This window comes from Pyrgilauda ruficollis, unplaced genomic scaffold, assembly GCF_017590135.1.
Source record: "Pyrgilauda ruficollis isolate IOZ18807 unplaced genomic scaffold, ASM1759013v1 scaffold72, whole genome shotgun sequence".
NCBI lineage: Eukaryota > Metazoa > Chordata > Aves > Passeriformes > Passeridae > Pyrgilauda > Pyrgilauda ruficollis.
In genome coordinates this window covers 793,926-814,245 of record NW_024529044.1, presented here as the reverse complement: position 1 = coordinate 814,245, position 20,320 = coordinate 793,926, and the positions used below count along the sequence as shown (strand labels likewise).

The window sequence follows — 20,320 nt, the reverse complement described above, 5'->3', positions numbered from 1 at the left end:
GCGGAAATGCCACCGCAGCCCAGTCCCCGTCACTAAGGGACGAGCAGCACTTGACGCTGTCACTCACCCTGGTCCCCGGATGGCACCGGGGCAGGAGCTGCTCAGCCACCGCCAGCTCTCTCTGCCACCAGCGCTGCAGCTGGATGTGGGTACGAGCTCCCATTTCCATCCCAGCTCTCATCCTGCGTGTTCTCCTCCTCAGCTGGCACCCCAAACCTTCGGGGACCAGTGCAGTGACAGGCACAGTGACACAGCCTGCCTGGGACAGGACTGTATTCCCCTCCTTCACTGTTATCAGGTCATCAAAATTTCATCATCGCTGTGCCCAGGCACTAATGGCTTCCCAAGCAGCATCAAATTTTAATCTTCCCTTCCTCTCCCCTAAAAGCCACTCTCCTTCCTGAGCTGGTGCCTTGCACGAGGTCACCAGCGAATGTGGCACTGCTGGCAGGGACGGGAGAGCCAGGGCCATCCCCTCCTGCCCTGATGCCACCGGCACAGTGGAACCAGCAGCTCCCATCACCAAAGCCCTGGCGTGAGCCTGGCACCAGCATCACGTCCGCAGGAAGGGCAGGGGCTCCTCCTTGCCCCCCTCCCGCCCAGTCCCACAGGGCACCGTGTGTGCAGACGTGCCCAGGCTGCACGCACGGGGACAGAAGATGCTGGAACTTCCCTGCTGCCACCTCTAATAAGCCTCTTTGGTGGAAGCTGCCCACGGCAGGCCCCTGCCCCAAATCCCGTCTGGAACCTTAAGCTGCCCAAATCCCTCCTGGGACTGGCCACAGCCTCCTCAATCCCATTAGAGGTGCTGTGCCCGCACGGAGGGTCCCAGGCTGTGTCCCCAGCACTGGGTGTGGGGAAATTGCACCTCTGGGTGTCAGAAAATCTACAAAGAGTGAGCAGGAGGGGGCTGGGGACCCCCAGCCTCCCCCCAGCTCTTGGGGATCCCTTTATTGCCTTGTTCATCAGCCAAAGGGGCCTCTGCTGGTGGGCTGCCCGTGCCCCCAGCCCTGGCACAGCCCCCAGGCCCAGCACAGGTCGCAGTGCGACAGCTCCCGCCCGGGCAGCGCTGCCGGCTGAGCCTTCCCCCGGCTCCGCATTGGGCTCCGGGTAATTAGCGCGAGGCCCCTAATCAATAAGTTATTTTTTGCCACGGGTAATTAATAATTACAGAGCACAGACGGGCTGTAATTAAACTTCCATTCTGTCTCTCACGGGCAGCAAGGGACCTTTTTTTTACCAAGCACAGGTATGAAAGTGCCTCACCCCGTGCCCGGGCAGCCCCTGCGCCCCGGCTGGGGAGGTCTCGTGCTGTCGCCTCCTCCTTCCCTTCCCGATTGATCCCATTTTCCTTGGCTGCCAGAATCAATAGCCCTGGCACAAAGCGCTGCTGCCCCTCACTGCCAGCTCTGCCTGCCCCACCGCAGTGGGACAAACCGGAGCCTGGAGGAGCCCCGTGCCGAGCTGTTCCCAGCTCCGTCACCCCGCTCCCTGTCCATCCCAGAGGCACGCAGCGGAGAGCGCCGGCACCCCACGGGCACCACAGTGGGGAGGTGACCCTGCTGGCGTGTCCCCAGTGCCACCCGCGGCCGGGGAGGCGGGCACGTGCCAGGCTTTGGGAATGATCCCTCCGGCTCGTCCAGCTCGCCAGGGCCGAGCACCGAGCAATGTCACAGCGCCCGCGAGGACGTGACACGCGCCGCAGAGAGCCAGAGCCGCAAAGCTCGGCTGCTGCGCCAGGAGAGAGGAGCGAAGCCCCTTCCCCACCCCTCCGGAGCGCTGGGGCACAGGCATCCCACATCTTCCACCCCACAGCGAGACCCCGGAGCCCCACGGATAAATGGAAGGAGGTTGGGTCACCCCAGGAGCCCGTCCCGCGGGCAGGGAACAAACGGATCGCAGGGGACCCAGCAGCTGGAGACGCCAGCCAGGAGAAGAGAAACTCGGCAAGGGAGTGAATCAATCAAAGAGACCTTCAGAGCTCCCCACACAGGGCCTGCCCGGATAATATACTGCCGCTTTAGATGTTATGTTCTGAACTTAATTACTGAGAAATTATAGCAGTGCTGGGGGAGGCTCAGGGGGAGCGGGAGCACGAGAGCGCTCAGGGACTTCTGGCTCCACTTGCTGCCACAAACAAGGGCAAGAAATGTCGTGGGTGAGGACCCCCGGCGCTGCGCTCGGCTGTGCCCCCCCATTTCCCGTCTGGATCTGCTCAGTCCAAGCGCAGGGACAGAGGCAGCCACGCTGCAGCCCTGCCAGCCGGGAGCCTCCTCTCTGGGCCCGCAGGGACCCTGACGGCCAGGAAGGGCACCACAGGGTCCCCCTGGCCCCTCTGAACACAAGCTGCGCCCCAAAGGGCCACAAACTATTTTTCTATCCCTGTGGGCTAGCGGAGCAGCTAAAAGCAGCCTGTGCTGTGCCCAAGCCCAAAGGGCGAGCAGCAGAGAGGGGCTCACCCTGCCGCCAGCCCCCAGGGGTTGTTGGGCTGCAGTGGGAGCCCCAGGCACCCACAGGGGATGGGGGTGCAGACCCCCCCAGCCCCCTGCCAGTTCGTACCAGCCACTGGAATTCGACAGGACCAATATCAGGGTATGAGCTGCTCCCTGGGAATCCCCCAAACTCGCACCCCGGGTTTTGTGGTACAACGGGGGTACCCGTGGAGGGGGGGAATGGGCGACGCTCACCCCTCGGGGTTGCTGACTCTACGGAAGGTGGTCCAGCACAGACTCTACCTCACGCTCAGAGCAACACGTTCCCCCCATCCCCAGCCTGAGGGCAGTTAAGGGGAAGGGGAAGGCAGAGCCACGCTGTTCGTCCCCCTGAACCACCACGGGCACCGCGCTGCACCCGGCACCGGCGGGCCCCGAGTCCTGGCTCCGGGGAGGCTTTGCGAGAATCACGGATGCCGCTCTTCTCCCGGTAGGAGCTCCGGAGCCGCCTCGCTCCCATCCCCCGACTGGCACACCGATCTCCCAAGCCCGGAGTGGCAATAGGCTCGGTTGAGGGGTGCAGCGCGGGGTCCCCCCGTCTCCCGCCGTCCCCCGCATCCCCTTACCTTGGGCACCGGCTCCCGGGGGGCCGGGCAGGGCAAGCACGGCGAAGCAGAGCAGCCCCCAGCTCCGGAGCCGGGCCATGGCTCTGCCGAGACAAGCTGGGGGGGTTGCGGGGGGAGAACTTCCCCGACTTTATAATCCGGGCGGCTCCGGCGCAGGGATCCCCGCAGCAGCGCTGCTCAGGGGGAGGCGAAAGCGCCGGGGCGAAAGGCTCCTCGTGGGGCTGGGGGCGGTCCGCAGGCAGCTCCCCACCATCGGCAGCTTCCCCAGGGACGTGCGGAGCCGGGACCACCAAATCCGGAGCGGAGCCGGCAGCCGAGCCCCTCCCCGAGCGCTGCGCCCCGCGTCAGGGAAGGGGACGGGAAGCGCAGGGCGCCGCGCCCCCGGCCCCTCCTGCCCGCCCGGGCTCCATGGGGGCCGGGTCCCCGCCGCTCCGGGGCCGAGCGAAAAGTTTGGGGGCGGGGGGCGGCCCCTCCCCAGGGCTCAGCTCTTGCCGAGGGACATCCCCTCCTAGGCGGCTCCGGGCGACAGAGAGAGGATTCGTCCCCGGCGGGGAACGGGGGAAAGTGCGGCAGCGGCGGGCGGCGGCGCGGGGTCCCGCTCGGAGCCGCCGGCCATGCGCGGCGGGCGGGCTGGCGGCGCCGCGCCGACCCCTTTCGGCGCTCCGGCCGCTGCTGCTCCTCCTGCGCTGTGCGGCGGCGGAGTGAGCGGCGGCGGCGGAGCTCGGCGGAGCCGGGGGCAGCCCGAGCCGGGGAGGCGGGGAGACGGCGCGGCCCCGAGCGCTACCCAGCGGCCGCGGAGGGAGCGGGCGCGTCCCCACCGGCCGCCCCCGGTTCGTGCGGAGCGGGCGGGTCCCCCCCGCTCCCGGTGCCCCCGCTGTGGAAACAGCGGCTCCTGTCTGCAGCTCCCACCCTAACCCACCGCTCGCTGCCCCAGTCCCTCCGACAGCACTCAGAGCATCAGCACTCTACCCCTGCGAAGGGGACACAGCACATCCCTCAGGTAGCTGTAAGGCAGAACTCAATGACACAGGATTACCAGAGCAAACGTTTTAGGGTTCTCACAAACAACCCCGCCCCCAAAAAAAAACCAACAAAACCTTTAACCCCAGAGATGACCCAGCAGCACCTCCCTGGCAACACACCACCTCATCAGGCCTGATCCTTCAATTCCTCAAGCCCAGAGCTCCCAACAGGATCACACATCCTTCAAAGATGTCTGTGCTTTCTGCTAGCACAGTGCCTTGCATTAGGTGGGGGAAAGCAGCTCAGTCACGGCTGCTACCGAGCATTAACACCCAAGGACCTGCACCATCTGCACAGGAGGAAATATCCATCCGGAATTCTGGATCAGCCTCCTGAGCACACACGGCACCTCTGAGCCAAGGGACCTGCAAGGATCAGGGTGAAACGAAAGCATGAGCAGATTAGCCTGAAGCCAGCCCCGGCAGTGCCGGGTCACACCAGGGCAGGGACGGAGGGAACACTCTCCCACAGGCAGTGATACAAGTGCCTGTGACAATGCCCAGCCCCGGAGTGCATTTCCACTGCAATGTAACACTCATGTGGAAATCCTGCACAGCCCTTGGGGGGACAACGCCTGTGTGCACGTTGCGTATTTGGAGAGCTCCTGCCAAATTTCCCATCGACCTCTTGAAGAGAGACTGAACAATAACCCAGCTCTTGCCCACCCCGGCATTAATCAGCTCCGTGGCTGGCATTCTCAGCCGAGATGACGGGATCAATGTGCTGTGGGAGGCAGCAATCCTGGCTCACCCCTCAGGGAGGTGTTTCCCGCTGCTGGCTGGAGTGAGCAAAGGGAGAGGCTGCCTTGCAGGGGTGAGCTCAGCCCCATCGGGGGTTCAGACCCGTTCCCCAGGCACCTCCTCACCCGCTGCAGCCACAATAACACTCAGCACGCTGCCAGGCCCCTTCAGGATCAGGGCTTTGTTCCATGAAGAACAGGAATTCCTGTCTCCAGGGCCATAAATCCGGGCCTGACCCTGGTGCCGGCACTGATTTATGGTTATTACCATTAATCTTTCTGAGCTGTGAGTAGTTTATTACCCACTTGCACAGGTACCTGTTTCCCCACGGTCACCCAGACTGATTGAGTCTGGATCTCACAGCAGTGCTCCCACCAGAGCACATCCCTCCCTCCCTGCTCCATGCCAGCTCTCCTCTGCCCAAACCCCTCCAAGCAGGAGCAAGTTCCAGCAGGTAACACCACACCTGTCTCCAGGAGCGTGTGGAGGAGCCTGGGGCTGCTGGCACATCCCAGGGGTCAGGGAGGGCCCCACACTGCCACTCACCCGTGTCCCTGAGGGCATTCCAGGGTGTCCTCCCCGTGCTGCTGGGTCACCCTGCCCCACACAGGACATTTCTCCATCTCTCATGAGTTTTGGCCCCCTCCTCCACCAGCATTACTGAGAATCCCAACTTAACCTACAATTTGGGGCAGCACCACTCGTAATTACACCAGGAATGGTGACAGCACATCCCTACAGACCACCATGAGCCACATCACACGACTCCTGCCTCGCCAAGACTTCTCTAAAAGGGGTTTTTGAGCTCCTCTGTAACCCCTGCACGGGGGTCTCCAGCCCGCCCCGGCAGCTGCGCATCTCCGAGCTGCGGCCGGAGCCGCGGCCAAGGAGGGGCCGGCCCCGCGGGCAGCAGGAGCCCGCCCCGGGGCTATTTGCGAATGTGAACGCTGTTATTTTGCCTCCTGCTTGAAGAGGGCGCATCAAAGTCAAACCCAAAATACGGCGCTGGGCTTGAATTAAAAACTCTTGTCTGAAACCAAGGCAAGTTCCAAAAAAAGATCAAGGCTTTGTTTGAAATGTAAAAAGTCTTTGCTGGGTTGTCAGGAGCTTTGGGGACCATCAGCACTATCCGGAGGCTGCAGGACAACAGCCAAGAGCTTCAGCTGTCCTCAGCATCCCTCGTCTTTCTCAGAGGAGCCACTGACTCCCAGCAGCATCCCTGCTCCTGGAGCAGAGCAGCGTCCGCGCTCCCCGCGCTGGGGAAGGGCGGGGAAGTGCAAGGAGAGGTCGGAAGCGCTGCCTGCGAGTGAGAGACTCCAGGAGCTCAGTCCTTCTCCGTTATCAAAGGGGAGAGGAGATGGATGGAACCACAGGCTGTCAGCAGCAGCGCAGGGAAGAGAAATTGGATCCGGGAGGCTGGGCAGCCTCACGGACAGCAGGGTAACGAGCTCCCACAGGCAGGAGGGGAAGGCAGAACGATCCAGAACAGCAGTAACATGCCCGTTTCTAACAGGAAGGAGAACTCCAGCTGCAGCAAGGCTCCCTAACACCTTTTTGGTTTTGTAATAAAAATTGAAAGGGGCTTTTTTCTCCAGAAGCGTCAGCTCTGCTGGAAGAGTCAACCCAGGGTAGCGCTGCAGGCCGGAGCAGCCTCTGCAATCATTTAACTGCTCTCTTCAAACCTGGGCTTAGCACAGGGCCCTTCTCCCCAGAGCTGCAGCTTGGGGTGAGTCACAGCCACCTCACCATTCCCTGGGCCCTGAGGGCCCTCCCCAGCCCTGGAAGGCCACACGCAGGCAAATGCCCCATTTTTGGCAGGGCTGAAGCTGCCACTCCTTGAAGGGCATCAAACAGGGCTCTACACTGCCCTGGGGTGCTGTGCAAGGAGCCTCCAAACCGGCTTGGAACAGAAACATCTTAAATCTTTGATGAGCTAAAAAAATACCGAGGATAGGAACGGCACCAGGAGCGCGCCCTCTCCTTCCTGCCAGGGCTGCTCCTCACCCCAGCCCTGGGGCTGTCTCCCAGCATCAGCAGTTTGGGGCATCTCAGCTCAATTAAGATCTTCCTTCAAGGCCGTGCTCGGTGCTGAGGGGGCTCTGAGCGGGCAGAGAGCAGAGCAGCATCTCCAGCACTGGGGGCAGGACTCCCACGGCTGAGCAGGAGCTGGCTCTCTCCTTGGAGAGCTTTGGGAATGAGACACAAAGGGCCAGAGACTCTGCAGACTCCCTGGCTGCCACCCCCCTGCTCCCATCAGATGGGCCCAAGTATTCCACGAATTCCATTCTGCTGGAATGGGGGGGGTTAAGGGTCCCACCCCTCCAGGGGGGGGATGTGGGGACGGTGGGACCCCCACCAGCCCCGGTTCCCCTTCAAACACGAGGGTTTGGCACACGCAGCAGCACCACGGCTCCCAAACCCCTGTGCTGGCACTGAGGTTCCTTCTCCTGCTCGGAGCCCCCTAACTGAGCCCCCCGGGACGCCCCTCACCCTCCGGGTGGAGAGCACCAGTCCCAGCAGGGGGAGCGGGCAGGGCGGGAGCCTTTGCTCCATCCCGAGCTCTCATCCTCCTCCCCGCAGCGCGGGCGGCTCCCCGGAGCTCCGGGCAGCTGGCAGGAGCTGCTCCTGCCGGAGACGGGGCCTGTCCCCCCATACCGAGCAGGATGGGGGGGCTCCCGCCTGGATCCCTGTGTGAGAGGGGATGAGGGTGGGGCTAACAGCATTCCTGCTGCTCCAGACCCTCCATGCCTCAGCTCACATCGGTGAATCCTCCTCCACAGCACCTTTGAGGCTGCAGGTGTTGGGGGGAAGGAACATTTCTAACACTGGATCCATGTAACCAGGACACCCCCAGCCCCAGACACACAAACTGCTCCTCCACTACCCTGCAAAGCCGAGTTATCCTTTTCCTACGGGCTGGAAAGGGTCGAGAGAAACCCCAGGATGAGCCATGGGAAAAGCTGGCTCCTCTCAGCAGCAGCAGCAGGAGGGCAAAGGTGCAGCCCCCACTGCAGAGCTGACCCCACACCCCAGGACCACCAGCACAGAGACACCCACTGAGCAGCACCAGCCCCCACTAACAGCCCAGACCTCAAGGCTGAGTTTTTAAATCAGGAGATTAAAAATTTAAACTAAGGCTCTGGCTCATTTTAACATGATTTCTTAACATTTAAAGGCCACCTTCGGAGCGTTCCTTGGGAACAGCAGCTGGGGACCAGCCAGGTTTGCTGGGGGCTGCATCCAAGGCTCTCACTTAATCACATGCTTCCAGAAGCTGAGGTTTTTGAGGCCCTCACTGCTGACCTGCCCACAGCAGCCAGGGCCAGGCTGGGGGTGCCAGCGGCCCCCCAAACCCTCTCCCCTCAGCCAGAGCATCTTCAGTGACCCCATCCCTGATTCCCACACCCAAAGCTCACAGAAGTGTTTTTTTTTTTTTGGAAAATCCAGGTCCTCCTAAAAAGTCTGGGAGGGACACCAGATCAGTTTCTAGGAGATGTCACGTGTGCTGTCACTCTCCCAGCACCCCTGACCTTGCCATCGCCACCTGAGGCACCCACACACCTGTGGGTGCCCACATCAGCCCTGGGCACTTTTCATACCCCATAATTTGGGGTTCCTGCCAGCAGAACCCCACAAAAGCAATAGAGGCCAAAACCCACCTTACCAGTCCCCAGTGGGCATCACTTGTGGCTCATCCCTCCTGGAAAGGGCCAGGTCCAGCCTTGGCACAGGGTGGGCATCCCAGAGCACCTGCACTGAGCCCACATCCCCACTTTACTCTGCACAGGAGACTTAACCAAGAGCAGCTGAAGCTCCTCCAGGTGTGCTCAGGGTGGAGATTTAACCCAGCTGCAGCTGAAACTCCTCCAGATGTGCTCAAGGAGGAGATTTAACCCAGCTGCAGCTGAAGCTCCTCCAGGTGTGCTCGGGGGGTACCTGGGCCCCCAGCCTGCAGCTTCCCAACTCCCTCCTCTCCCGAGGGAAGGGGGGAGCCCTGTCCCTGACAGCGGGACAGGATCCTGGCTGGGGGCTCCAGCCCTGCCTGCAGGTGATAAATAATGAGTGAAAATCGGGGAAATAGTAAATAATATATTTACAGACCTGCATAATGGATGACACCGAGCTCAGGCTGCAGTGAGAGATCCCTGCCTGGCAGGGGGGTGGGCACAAGTGAGGACACAGTCAGGGGGGCACATGGCTCTGGCAGGTTCCCCAGGCCTGTCCCCCCATAAAAATCAGCCTTTCCTTCCCCACTTGTGTTCCCACAAAGCCCCAGGGGCCTTTTAGGGAGATGTAATTACCAGCTTCTCAATCAATCCCGTCAGCAGCAGCCAAACCTCAAAGTGAATTATCCCATAATTGGGTTGGGATGGGTCTGTGGGAGCACCCAGGCAGGAGGGGAGGGAGAGGTCCCTGCCCAGCCCCTCCCCATGCCCAGCCCACCCATCCTGCTGCATTTGCTGTTCCAGCCAGCTCGGCTCGGCTCGGCTCCTCTCCCCCCCGGGGCTCTGGGTGTTCCTGGGGTCCCCACACCCCCAACATCACCCTGTGTTACCCCAGGGAGCATGGAAATGCTCAGGAAATGGATTCTGGCTGGCTGCCACTGAGGAATTCTGCTTCCAAGGGGCTGTGGGTGGGATTTGCTGTCTCTGGTCACCCCAAGAGCTGTTGGCTCATGAACCATTGGTGAAGGACAAGGTTTGGGTGAGGGGTGAAGGGGCAAGTCTGAGCCCTGGCCCTGCTCCCCCAGCACATTCCTGCCCTCCACAAACATCCCTGTGGGATACAGGGGGAAAGAGCCGACAGCTGGAGCAAATCCTCAGCACAACCTCTCAGGCAGGACTTGGGGGAACACACTGGTGCCTCAGTTTCCCTGGACAAGGTCCAGCCCGGCTATACCATGGTGAGATGGGGACGGGGGTGACACAGAGCCCTTCCTAACTGGTTGGTGCCACCACCTTGCTGGGAGGGAGGCTAGGAAACATCCATCTTGCTGCCCTCTGGATGCAACAGCTACATTTCAGATAATTCCAGATAGTAAATTTTTTGAGTCCCTATAAGCTAAAATCAATATTGGCACAACTGTGCGTCATTAAAAACTAAATGAACACGACAAAGCCAAACTGCTGCCTATTAAACAAATGAGTTTCTATCCGCACAGGCACAGCGGGTTCCGAAATCCTTTTTTCCAGGAGCAGAGCTTTTATCCGGGGGGTGGGGAGGGGCGGGAGCAGGGCGGTGAGTGCCTGCCCTTCCCGGGACACCGGGACACGCTGTACCGGGAGCTCAGCCCAGCTCCGCGCTGCCTCCGCCTCCCCGAGCTCGGGGCCGGGCTCGAGCAGGGGTTTGGTGTGCCAGCAGGAGGTGACCTCGGGGTGGGGACACTGGGACAAAGCAGGGACAAACCAGGGTGCTCTGAGCAGAGCAGGATGTGGGAAGGGAGGTGGGGTGGGAGAGGAGGAGAGAGGGACAGGAGACGGGGGGGTCTTGTGGTGATGGTTCTCCAGGGATGGTGTAGCAGTGCAGTGGTGACACAATGGTGACACAATGGCAATGAAATGGTGACACAGCCTCAATGTCATGGCAGTGCAATGGTGACACAGCAGTGACACAATGGCAGTGCAGTGGTGACACAATGGTGACACAATGGGAATGCAATGGTGACACAACAGTGGCACAATGGCAGTGCAGTGGTGACACAACAACAGTGTCATGGTAATGCTGTGGTGACACAATGGCAACGAAATGGTGACACAACCTCAATGTCATGGCAATGCAATGGTTACAGGATGGTGACACAGCAGTGACACAATGGCAATGAAATGGTGACACAGCCTCAATGTCATGGCAGTGCAATGGTGACACAATGGTGACACAATGGGAATGCAATGGTGACACAACAGTGGCACAATGGCAGTGCAGTGGTGACACAACAACAGTGTCATGGTAATGCTGTGGTGACACAATGGCAATGCAACAGTAACACAACAGTGACACAACAATGACAACACAGCAGGGCAACAGTGACACAATGGCGACACAATGGCAGTGCAACTGTGACACAATAGTGACTTCAAAGGTGACACAACAGTGGCACAATGACAACATCATGGTAATGCTGTGGTGACACAAAGTGACACAATGGCAATGAAATGGTGACACAGCCTCAATGTCATGGCAGTGCAATGGTGACACAACAGTGACACAGTGGCAGTGCAGTGGTGACACAATGGCAATGCAACGGTGACACAACAGTGACGTGACAATGGCAACACAGCAGTGCAACGGTGACACAATGGGACTGCAATGGTGACACAATGGTGACACAATGGGAATGCATTGGTGGCACAATGGTGACACAACGGGAATGCAATGGTGACACAACAGTGGCACAATGGCAGTGGAGCAGTGACACAATGACAACATCATGGTAATGCTGTGGTGACACAATGGCAATGCAACAGTGACACAACAGTGTCACGACAATGGCAACACAGCAGTGCAAGGGTGACACAATGGGACTGCAATGGTGACACAACGCTGACACAATGGCGAGACAATGACAGTGCAACAGTGACACAATGGTGACTTCAAAGGTGACACAACAGTGACACAATGGCAGTGCAGTGGTGACACAATGACATCATGGTAATGCTGTGGTGACACAATGGGACTTCAAAGGTGACACAACGGTGACACAATAGCAACACAACCACAACATCATGGCACTGCAACGGTGACACAATGGTGCCACAACGGTGCCACAAAACGCAGCAGTGTGACAATGGCAGTGCCTGGCAGTGCAAGAGCTGCACCCCATGCCCAGCACTGCCTGACCCCTCCTGAATTGTGGCAGGAGCCCACACAAAACCTTCCCAGCCCAAAGCTTGGGAGTCCCTGCAGGGACTGGGAGGACTGACCCTGCCTGTCACCCTCACCTGCCACCATCACTCCTTGCTGTCACAGGCACTCACTGGGGACACTGCCAGCCGCCCACGGCCTGTCCCTGTGCTGCAGTCCCCGTGTCCTGATTGTGTCCAAGCTCTCCGCGCACACCCGGAGCTTTCCATGTGAGGAGGTGCTGGGGAGGGGGAAGGGGCCGGGGCCGCCGCCTCCCCCCGGCTCCCGGCGCTTCCAGCAGCAGGGAGAGCACCGGGAAAGGTCAGCGCGCTCAGCCGTGGGAAGGAGAGCGCTGGAGGGCGGCTGAGCCGCTCCCACCCGTGCCAAGGGCTCCGGGGGTGCTGGGAAGGGCTCCCCGTCACCTTCCTCCGGGACACGCGGGGCCGCTGGAGCCCCGCGGGCTGTGCCGAGCTCTGCGCCCGCCGGTGGCTCCTGGTGGCACTGGTGACCTGCTCCAGCCCCTGCCGTGCCCTCCCTGGGGACACCCCCCATCCTTCCCGCTCCTTCCCCCACCAGAACCTTCCTTTCACTGCTTTTCCCCTACTTAATATTCCAATTTCGTCTCCTTACTCCTCATCTTTTCCATTATGGTTCCCATTTCCTTTTTTAAAGCTTTCTGACATGGAAATATTTTATTTTTGGGAGCTCAGGGAAGGCCTTGCTTGGCACAGGTTCCCTGGACATCCTCTGCTCTGGCCAGCTTGGGGGACTGTGGGGAGGTGATCCATCTAGGTCCCTTCCAACTGGAAATATTCCATTCCTTTCTATCCAGAAGTGCTCCATTTCTGCAGCCTGATTAGGATTTGGGAGAATAAAGGGGCAAAATGGGGGGGTTGGGAGATTCTGATTGGGATTTTCCTGAGCAGAGCCCCCTGTCCCATTCTCTGGAGGATTCCAGAGCCTCTCTGGGCTTTGGGGGTGATGAATTGTGCCCACACGTGGAATTTTGGCTTCCTGGAGCCACCAGCTGCCCATGGCACATGTGGCACCCGTGCAGGGTGATGGATTGTCCCTCTGGGGACAGTGTAGAGCATCCCATCTCCTGCCTTGGTGGCACTGAGGGCTGTCACTTGTCAGCAGAGTGTGAAGTTCACCTCTGAGAGGAGGAAAAGTGACTGGGAATGGAAAACTGAGGCTTAGGAAGAATTTTCCCAAGGAAAATGTGCAGGATTCAGCCAAGGCCTCCATCCCCATCCTGCCTGATGCTCCAGCAGAGGGATGGATGGCAGGTGTCTGCATCCCTGATCTGGAATTGCTCCCCAAGGAGCTGGGGAGAAGCTGCACTCCAGGAATGCCGGGTACAGGCAGAGGAGTCGATCCCATCCCTACAGAGCCGCGGCCGGGAGGCCTGGGAGCTGCTGGGGGAAGTTTTATGGTGCTCGAATCAATCAGTGGGAATCCCATAAAAGTCAGTGGGTATAAATGGGTTCCTGGGATAGGTTTTGACATCCAATTGTCTTTTCCATTTCAGTTGTCATAAAGCTCTGCAGACCCAGATATACAGCCCGAGCCGGGGTGCACACCACGAAATGCTGATGTGCAGCCACGTGTGCCACAAGCCCCGGCACACGTGCGCAGAGAGGCTCTGGACACAGCTTGGAGGAGCCCCCGCCCCTCCCCAGGACCCAGGGATCCATTTCCCTGCCGTTACCCACGGCAGGAGCAGAGCATGGGTGACAGGGGATCGATTTGTGAGGCTGCTCCAAAAAAAAACCTCATTTAAAGGAAAACTTAGATGAGCAAGCAAGTCGTACATCATCTCCCTGTGAATGGTTTGTCAGGCTCGGGGAGGTGAGACGGAGGGGTGGCTTGGGAGAGAGGGGATGGAGGAGGGCCCTGGTTGGGACCCCACTGCTGAGGCAGAGCACTGAAGGTGGGGGTCCTGGGAGTGGGGGTACCCCCCTTCTCCAGCCCCCCACCCTGGAGCTGGAATCACTGGGTGAAGGTGACTCTGCCCCACTGTAGCACTTCCAGATAAAGAGTTATGGATCATTTCCTTCTGCCCATCTGGCACTCAGGGAGGGGATGTGCAGGAGCAAAACCCCTGGCTCCGGAGTGTCCTTTTCCTCCTCCTCCCTCCTCTTGGCCTGTTTGGAAATGAGAGTTAAAGAAGCTGGAAGGGCTGGGAGGAAGAGCAGGGACAGTGTGGTGCAAAAATCTCACACAGCACACCTGGAACCTCTGGGGTTCCACACTGGAGAGCAGCACCCCTGGGTCCTGTGATGGAATCCTGTCATCCCCGGGGTCCCACACCAGAGTCCCTCCATCCCTGATGTCCCAGACTGGAGTGCCATCACCCTTGGGGTCCCCTGCCAGCTGGCACCAGTGCTCCTCTGCCAATAAGTCACACCCAAGCCTCTGCCTCCCTTCCAAATCCATCTCTCCGGAGAGCAGGAACGTGCCGGCCGGGATTTATCCCCTCCCCGGGGCGGGTGACTCCGTGCGAGCAGCTGCCACTTTGTGTCACAGCCTGATTTCTCTCCCCTCGATTCGCAGCTCATCATCGGCTCCGGCGGTGACCGGTCCCCTAAATCACCGCCCCTGCTCCCGCTGGGATTGATGCCGCGATATTTCTCCTCTCCAAACAGCCACCCGCTGGCTGCGGCTCCGCAGGGACCCCGGGGAGGGAGGGCTGGGACAGAGGGGCTCCGAGCTGGCCCCCAACCCGTGGGGCACTCGGTGCTGGAAAAGGGGGTGCCCAGGCACGCACATCCCCGCACCAGGGCTGCTCTCCTGTTCCTGCTCTGCAGGGTGGGCACCCAAAGCCGCGGAGCTCCGAGCTGGGGCTTGTTCCCGGCACAGCTCCCCGGCCTGGCAGCGGCTGCAGCCCCGCGGCCCTGCCAGGCTCTGCCTCCCAGAATTCCAGAGAGCATCCCTGTTGCTGGCAGGGCTGGGAGCTCCAGAGAGCATCCCGGCTGCTGGCAGGGCTGGAGCAGCGACACCCGGAGCTCCTTTGGCAGAAGGGCCCCAAATGCTCCCATGGGTGTCCCCTGGGGGCTGGGAAGGGCGGTGGCTGTCACCGCGGGGTGGCCGGGTGTGGGTGCACGGCCCCGGGCAGGTTTGGAGGTGGATGGTGCTCGGCACGGGCCACGCTCCTGTTGGATTTTGTGGCTGAGTGATCAGGCAGAGGACGCCGGTGTCCCACGGGGCTCCGCCGGGTCTGCTCCCGCCCCGCGGAGCTGCAGGGAGGGAAAGGAGACATGGAGGGATGCTGTGCCAGAGCCCAGGATCCCTGCTCCAGCCGGAGCCTGGGCTGCAGCCAGAGGAGGCTGGAGGTGGATAAAGCTCATCTCCTCCAGCATATGGATCTCGGAGCGAGCTGTCCCCAGGCAGCGGCGGGGCGGGCACGGGGAGCTGCCCCTGAGCCCAGGGCTCCTGCCAGAGCCTGCCCACATCCACACGCTCCTGTCCCCTGCCAGGATCAGTCACTGCCGGCTGCCTGGGGAGGGACGTGGGCACTGATCCGTGCTGGCCCCGGCTCCTGGCACAAGGACGTGGCACAGCCCCACAGCCCCGGGGAGGGAGTGCTGGCTGCGGTGCAGGGTGGAGCTCGAGGTCTCCATGACCTCAAAAGGGAGGAATGGCCCCTTCGAGCCCTCAGCTGGAGGCAGCAGGGACAGGCAGCTGGTGCCCCTTGTCCTCTGTGCCACACTCACGTGATCGTGGCCAGGCCATGGGGACACACATCCCTGGGCACTGGGGACAGTGGGACTGATTTAAATCCATTTTAAGTGCCTGTCCCCCTCTGTGAGCCCCTATCTCATGTGACATTGGACTGTGGCATCATCAGGGCTGGACCCACGAGGTCCTGACCAAGCAGGATGAGACCCTAAGCCACGTCCAGCCTCAGGAATCAGGCTGAGCACAAGAGAGTTTGAGTCCATCTGCACCTCCCGAGGTGCCAATGAATCCCTCCCACTGCCACCAGCCCCTGCAGACCCCCATCCTGTGTGCCCCCAACCCCAGGGAGCTGTGGCCCCCAATGCCCTCCACAGCACCCCAGGACACTCCCTGCCACCCCCTGCCAGAGCCAGGGCCGTGCTGGAGGAGGGTCCCCAGTGCAATAGCAGTAACAAGCTTCTGTTAAATAATTGAATTCCTCAAATTGTTCCCTTTTCCCTCTGGTTTTGGTACACATTTGTCACCGTGCCATTAGGCAGACGCTTTGCTCGCACTTCATTTATTCATAAGCGCAGCCGTGACAATGACAGCAGAGCTGAGCACAACTGCTGGCACGGGACACAGCCGTCCTGGCACTCCCAGGTCTCACAGTGGCACCAGAGCAGTGACAACACCAGGGTCACAGTGGAGGATGGGGGCTCTGTGCATCCTGCTTGTCACAGCTTCCCCGTTTTGGGGACAGATGGGGACAATCAGCTCTGTGCCCGCTGCACCCCATCTCCTGCAGAGGCTCTGGGTGGTGGCGGTGCTGAGTGGTGCAAGAACCACCCCAGGACCTCTGGAGTGCCCAGAGCTGGACCTGCCCCAGCTCCCCATGTCTGGGGAGGGATTAAAGGTGAACCTGACCATGCTCCTGCTCAGCAGAGCCACAGAGCCACCATGGGCTCCTGCACCAGCACCAGGAGCCAGGCAGATGGGAGAAGCCATTACAGGCCACAAGGAAGAGCAATCCTTGGTGCTGGATGTCACCAACCTCACGTGCAGCCAGGGACCAGCACCATGGATTGCCACCAGACATTGGCACATGCCCATCCCGTGACAAGCTGCCCGTGCTGGGGGTGGCCAAGGCAGCTCTGGATGGCCACAGACCCACAGAGCCAGCTCCTTCCAGAGTCCCCAGGGGACTGAGCACCCTGAGGGTGCCAAGCTGACCCCCCTGATCCCGGTGGAGCACCCACAGATCCATCCACGGTGCCACCTCCACGAGCTGGAGGGACATGCCTCGCCTTGCACAGCTCTGCTCAGCTAATTGCAGTAATTAGCCCGTAATGAAGCAATTATTTGAGGACGTGGTTCCATGTGTTCCTGCAGGGGGAGGACGAGGGGGAAGCGGTCTCAGAGCGGTGGCAGCGGGCACAAGCCATGTGAGCCGAGGGGACAAGGACACTGCCCATCCCCCGAGGGCACCGAGGGCACGGTGGGGGCACGGCGTTTTCTCCATGGGTTTTTGCCCGGGATTCCCGTTCCTCCGTGGCTCTCGTGGGAGGCAGAAGCCGGAGCCCAGGCTGGGACCCCGCGGTGGTGGTGGGGAGGGATGGACGGACGGGAGGGATGGAGCTGCGCTGGCGGGAGCTGCACGGACACGTTGCTCCCGAGGTCTGTGCCGGAGCCGGAGCCAGGGAGTGCCGGAGCCAGGCGAGGGGAGGCTGCCAGCTGGCCCGCTCCACACTGGAGCAGAGCCCGGCTGTCTCTGCTTGCATGGAAGGGGCCAAGTTAAACCCCCGCGCACGGAGAGGGGCCGGGAGCTGCGGAGCAAAGGCATCTCCAGCCCTGGGGAGCTGCCCACGGCCGGGGTGCCCATCCCAGTGACACCCCGCGGGCGAACCCTGCAGTCCCAGAGTGAAGAACTGGGGAATCACCCCTCTGCAGGGCTCCCGGAGCAGTGGAGGCACAGCTGGAGCTGTGGGAACACCAGGATTGTCCTTGGGGCCTGCTGTCCCCCAACCCCCCCCGCTTGCACCAACCCCCGCTGACACCCGGATTTCCCTAATTTCACCCCACTCTGGAGAAATAAGACTCGTCCCAGCTCTGGTGAGGGGAATGAAAAGCCTCCCACATCCACCGGAGCACCGGCTTCCCCCCAGCCCCTCCGTGGCTCCGGGAGCATCACCGGGGCTTGCGGCAGCAGAGCCCCCGGCGCGGAGCGTGCCGGACAGGAACCGCGGCTCGGCGGGGAAGGAGCAGACGGGAGGGAAATAAAAGCAAATTACATCAGTGCTGGCATGGGCAGCCATCCCGGAGAGCTATTTCGGGAAGGGCCAGGCCGGCTGCGGGGATAAGCACTTGCAGATGTTGCTTGGAGCGCCTCGCCGGGCTCCTTCCGCCGGGACTGCGGGAGGGGACACTGCCAGCACGGGGACACGGCGGGACGGGCTGGGGACCCTCCTCCTTCCAGCCCCACAGCGAGGGGATCCCTGGGTGGTGCTGGATGCCTGGTCCTGTCCTTGGAGCACGGTGGGGATCCCCAGCACTGCCACATACACCGGGACGGCTCGGGGACGCTGCGTGGGGGGACACGAGGTGCCCGGTTGGTGGCCAGGACGTGGTGGCATCTCAAGGTGATTGGCAAGGGCAAGGAAAGAGAAACCTGGCCGTTGCCATGGTTACCACCTAACATCCTCCAGCACGGGCTCCGAGCAGTAATTCCAGTGTTGCATCGCTGGGATGGGCTGTGGCCGGGAAGGAAGGGATGGATGGCTCCCGGCTGTGCCGTTTGGTTTGGGGGAAACTGAGGCTGCCCCTCAGCAAGGAGCACTGAGAGCTCAGCCCAGGCTCGGCTGGGGGGGGATTCAATGCACAACCATCCCCCAAATGCTCCCAAATCCCGCTCAGGCTCCCAGCCCATGCAGGGATCCGGCCTTGGCTCCAGCTGCCGCGGGCTGAGCCCGGCTCAGAACTGGGATCTGATCCCAGGTCTCCGTTACCCTCACACCAGAGCAAACAGCAGCTCGGGGTGGAACGGAGTCAAAGCAAAGACGTGGCAGATGTTTCTCCTCTCCCCAGCTCCCCGTTTGCTACAAGGGACACGATGCTGATGGCTCCCGGTGCCTGCTGCCCCCTGTGCCAGCCGGTGGCACGGGATGATGGGCACCGTGGTGGCAGGTGGCATTTGCCAGCTGCCCCGGCCACTGCGGGGAACCGGCACCGCCGCCACGACAGGAGGGAGCAGCCCATTTGTGAGCTGCTGCCAGATGTTCCCCTGCAAAATAATTTGATGGAAAAACAGGGAAGGGAGAACATTTTTCCAGCAACATCTTGCTTTAATATTAAAAAAAAAAAAACAGGAAATAATGTTGGAGAAGGAAAGCAGTGCCCAAATTTATCCCCATCCCGTGCACAAACAAGGTCTGTGATGCTGGGCTCATCCCAGAGGGAATCCAGGTCCCACAGCCCAGGGACCACGCCAGCACCATGAGGAGCCTGCGGGCGCTTGGCCGGGCGCTGTGTGGGCTGGTGACACTCTGCAGTCACAGCCATGCAGAGGTGACAGGCTGACCCACACGGCTGACACGCGGATTTATTGCCGGCACAGGCAGCCAAGGCTCCGGGGAGGAGCCAAGGACAGCACGGTCCCTGTGTCACCCCAGCAGCTCCCCCGGGCCCGGCTCCAGCCCAGGAACGTGGTGCCCTTGTCCCGACCAGCACCCGGCAGCTCCCAGGGGACACCAACCCCCACGGGGACCTCTGTGTCCCCCACCAGCCCCACATCACCTCAGGGAAGTCCAGGGAAGGCAGAAAGCCCAAAAATCAGACCAAGGGGAGGAGGAGGGGTTTTTCCACAGGGCTTGGTGTTCCCAGCTGCATTCCTGCCTCAGTGCAGCTGGATACCAGCGGGCACAGGGGATGGAGTGGGGAAGGGAGCAAGTCACAACACAGGTGATGAGTAGATCCAGCCACAGGGCCATTGGCACACTCCAAATCCCCATCCCTTTTCCTTTTCCCATCCTTATCTCCACTCCCAACCCCTTTCCCTTCCCTTTTCCTTCCCCCATCCCTTATCACGCCTCTTTCCCCATCCCATCCCATCCCATCCCATCCCATCCCATCCCATCCCATCTCCATCCCATCCCATCCCAATGGATCATCCCCACCATAATCCAGGCCCACTGCCACATTGCTCCCACCATCCAGCAGCCCCAAACTGGGACCAGGTGGCTCAGGCTGAGCCAGGGTACCAACACCAAAAGCCATCGTGGTCCCCAAGAAGAAAAAAGATCCCCTGGGAGAGGAGGGGGAAGGAGAAGAAAAGGGAAAATAAAAAAAGTTCAATCAGCTTTGTAAAGGGCACAATTTACAAAATCCATTCCATATTTTACTAGGCTGGGATTTAGGGATTAGTCTGTAATACTTAGGTGGCTTTTTGTAATAAAACCCTGAGCTGCAGCAGCCTTGGGAACGGAGAAGGTGGCAGGAGTCTCCTCTCCATCCCGCACTCATTTTCCCAGAGTTTCCTTCTTGTTTCTTTCCTTCTTTCTTTCTCTTTTTTTTGATCTCGGCAGCCCCGTTAATCTGGGCTTTATCTGCCTATGGAGGAGGCCTGAGCTCTTTATTGGATTTTTGGCAAGAATAAATTATTTAGCTTGGGATATTACGGAGATGATTCCGTGGGATTACGCCACCTCATAAACGGAACAGCGGGGATCAATTCCTCACCGTGGGAATGTGCCTGTGCCTACGTGCTGCTGCTTCAGGGGGTGGGCACGGCAGCTATGGCACAGGTAGGGTGGCTAGGGCATGGTTAGGGTGGCTATGGCACAGATAGGGTGGCTGTGGCACAGAAATGGCACAGAAATGGCCCAGATATGGCACAGAAATGGCCATCATGTCCAGCCCCGACCCCATGGGCAGCCCTGGGATCAAACCAAACCCACCCAGATGTGTCAGGGAGGATGTTGGCACGAGGTCCCCGAGCAGGAAC

At 60.5% G+C, this 20,320-nt stretch overlaps 1 protein-coding gene across 1 annotated transcript in view; it reads right to left on the bottom strand.

Annotated features, from left to right (window-relative positions):
* SDK2 (sidekick cell adhesion molecule 2) overlaps positions 1–3,612 on the bottom strand; it is a 44,762-nt gene extending 41,150 nt beyond the window's left edge. Inside the window, exon 1 of the mRNA XM_041485845.1 lies at positions 3,059–3,612. Within this exon, the coding sequence (XP_041341779.1) occupies positions 3,059–3,137 (79 nt within the window). The 5' untranslated portion in view covers positions 3,138–3,612. The remainder of the gene's footprint in view (positions 1–3,058) is intronic.
* Positions 3,613–20,320: the final 16,708 nt, after the last annotated feature.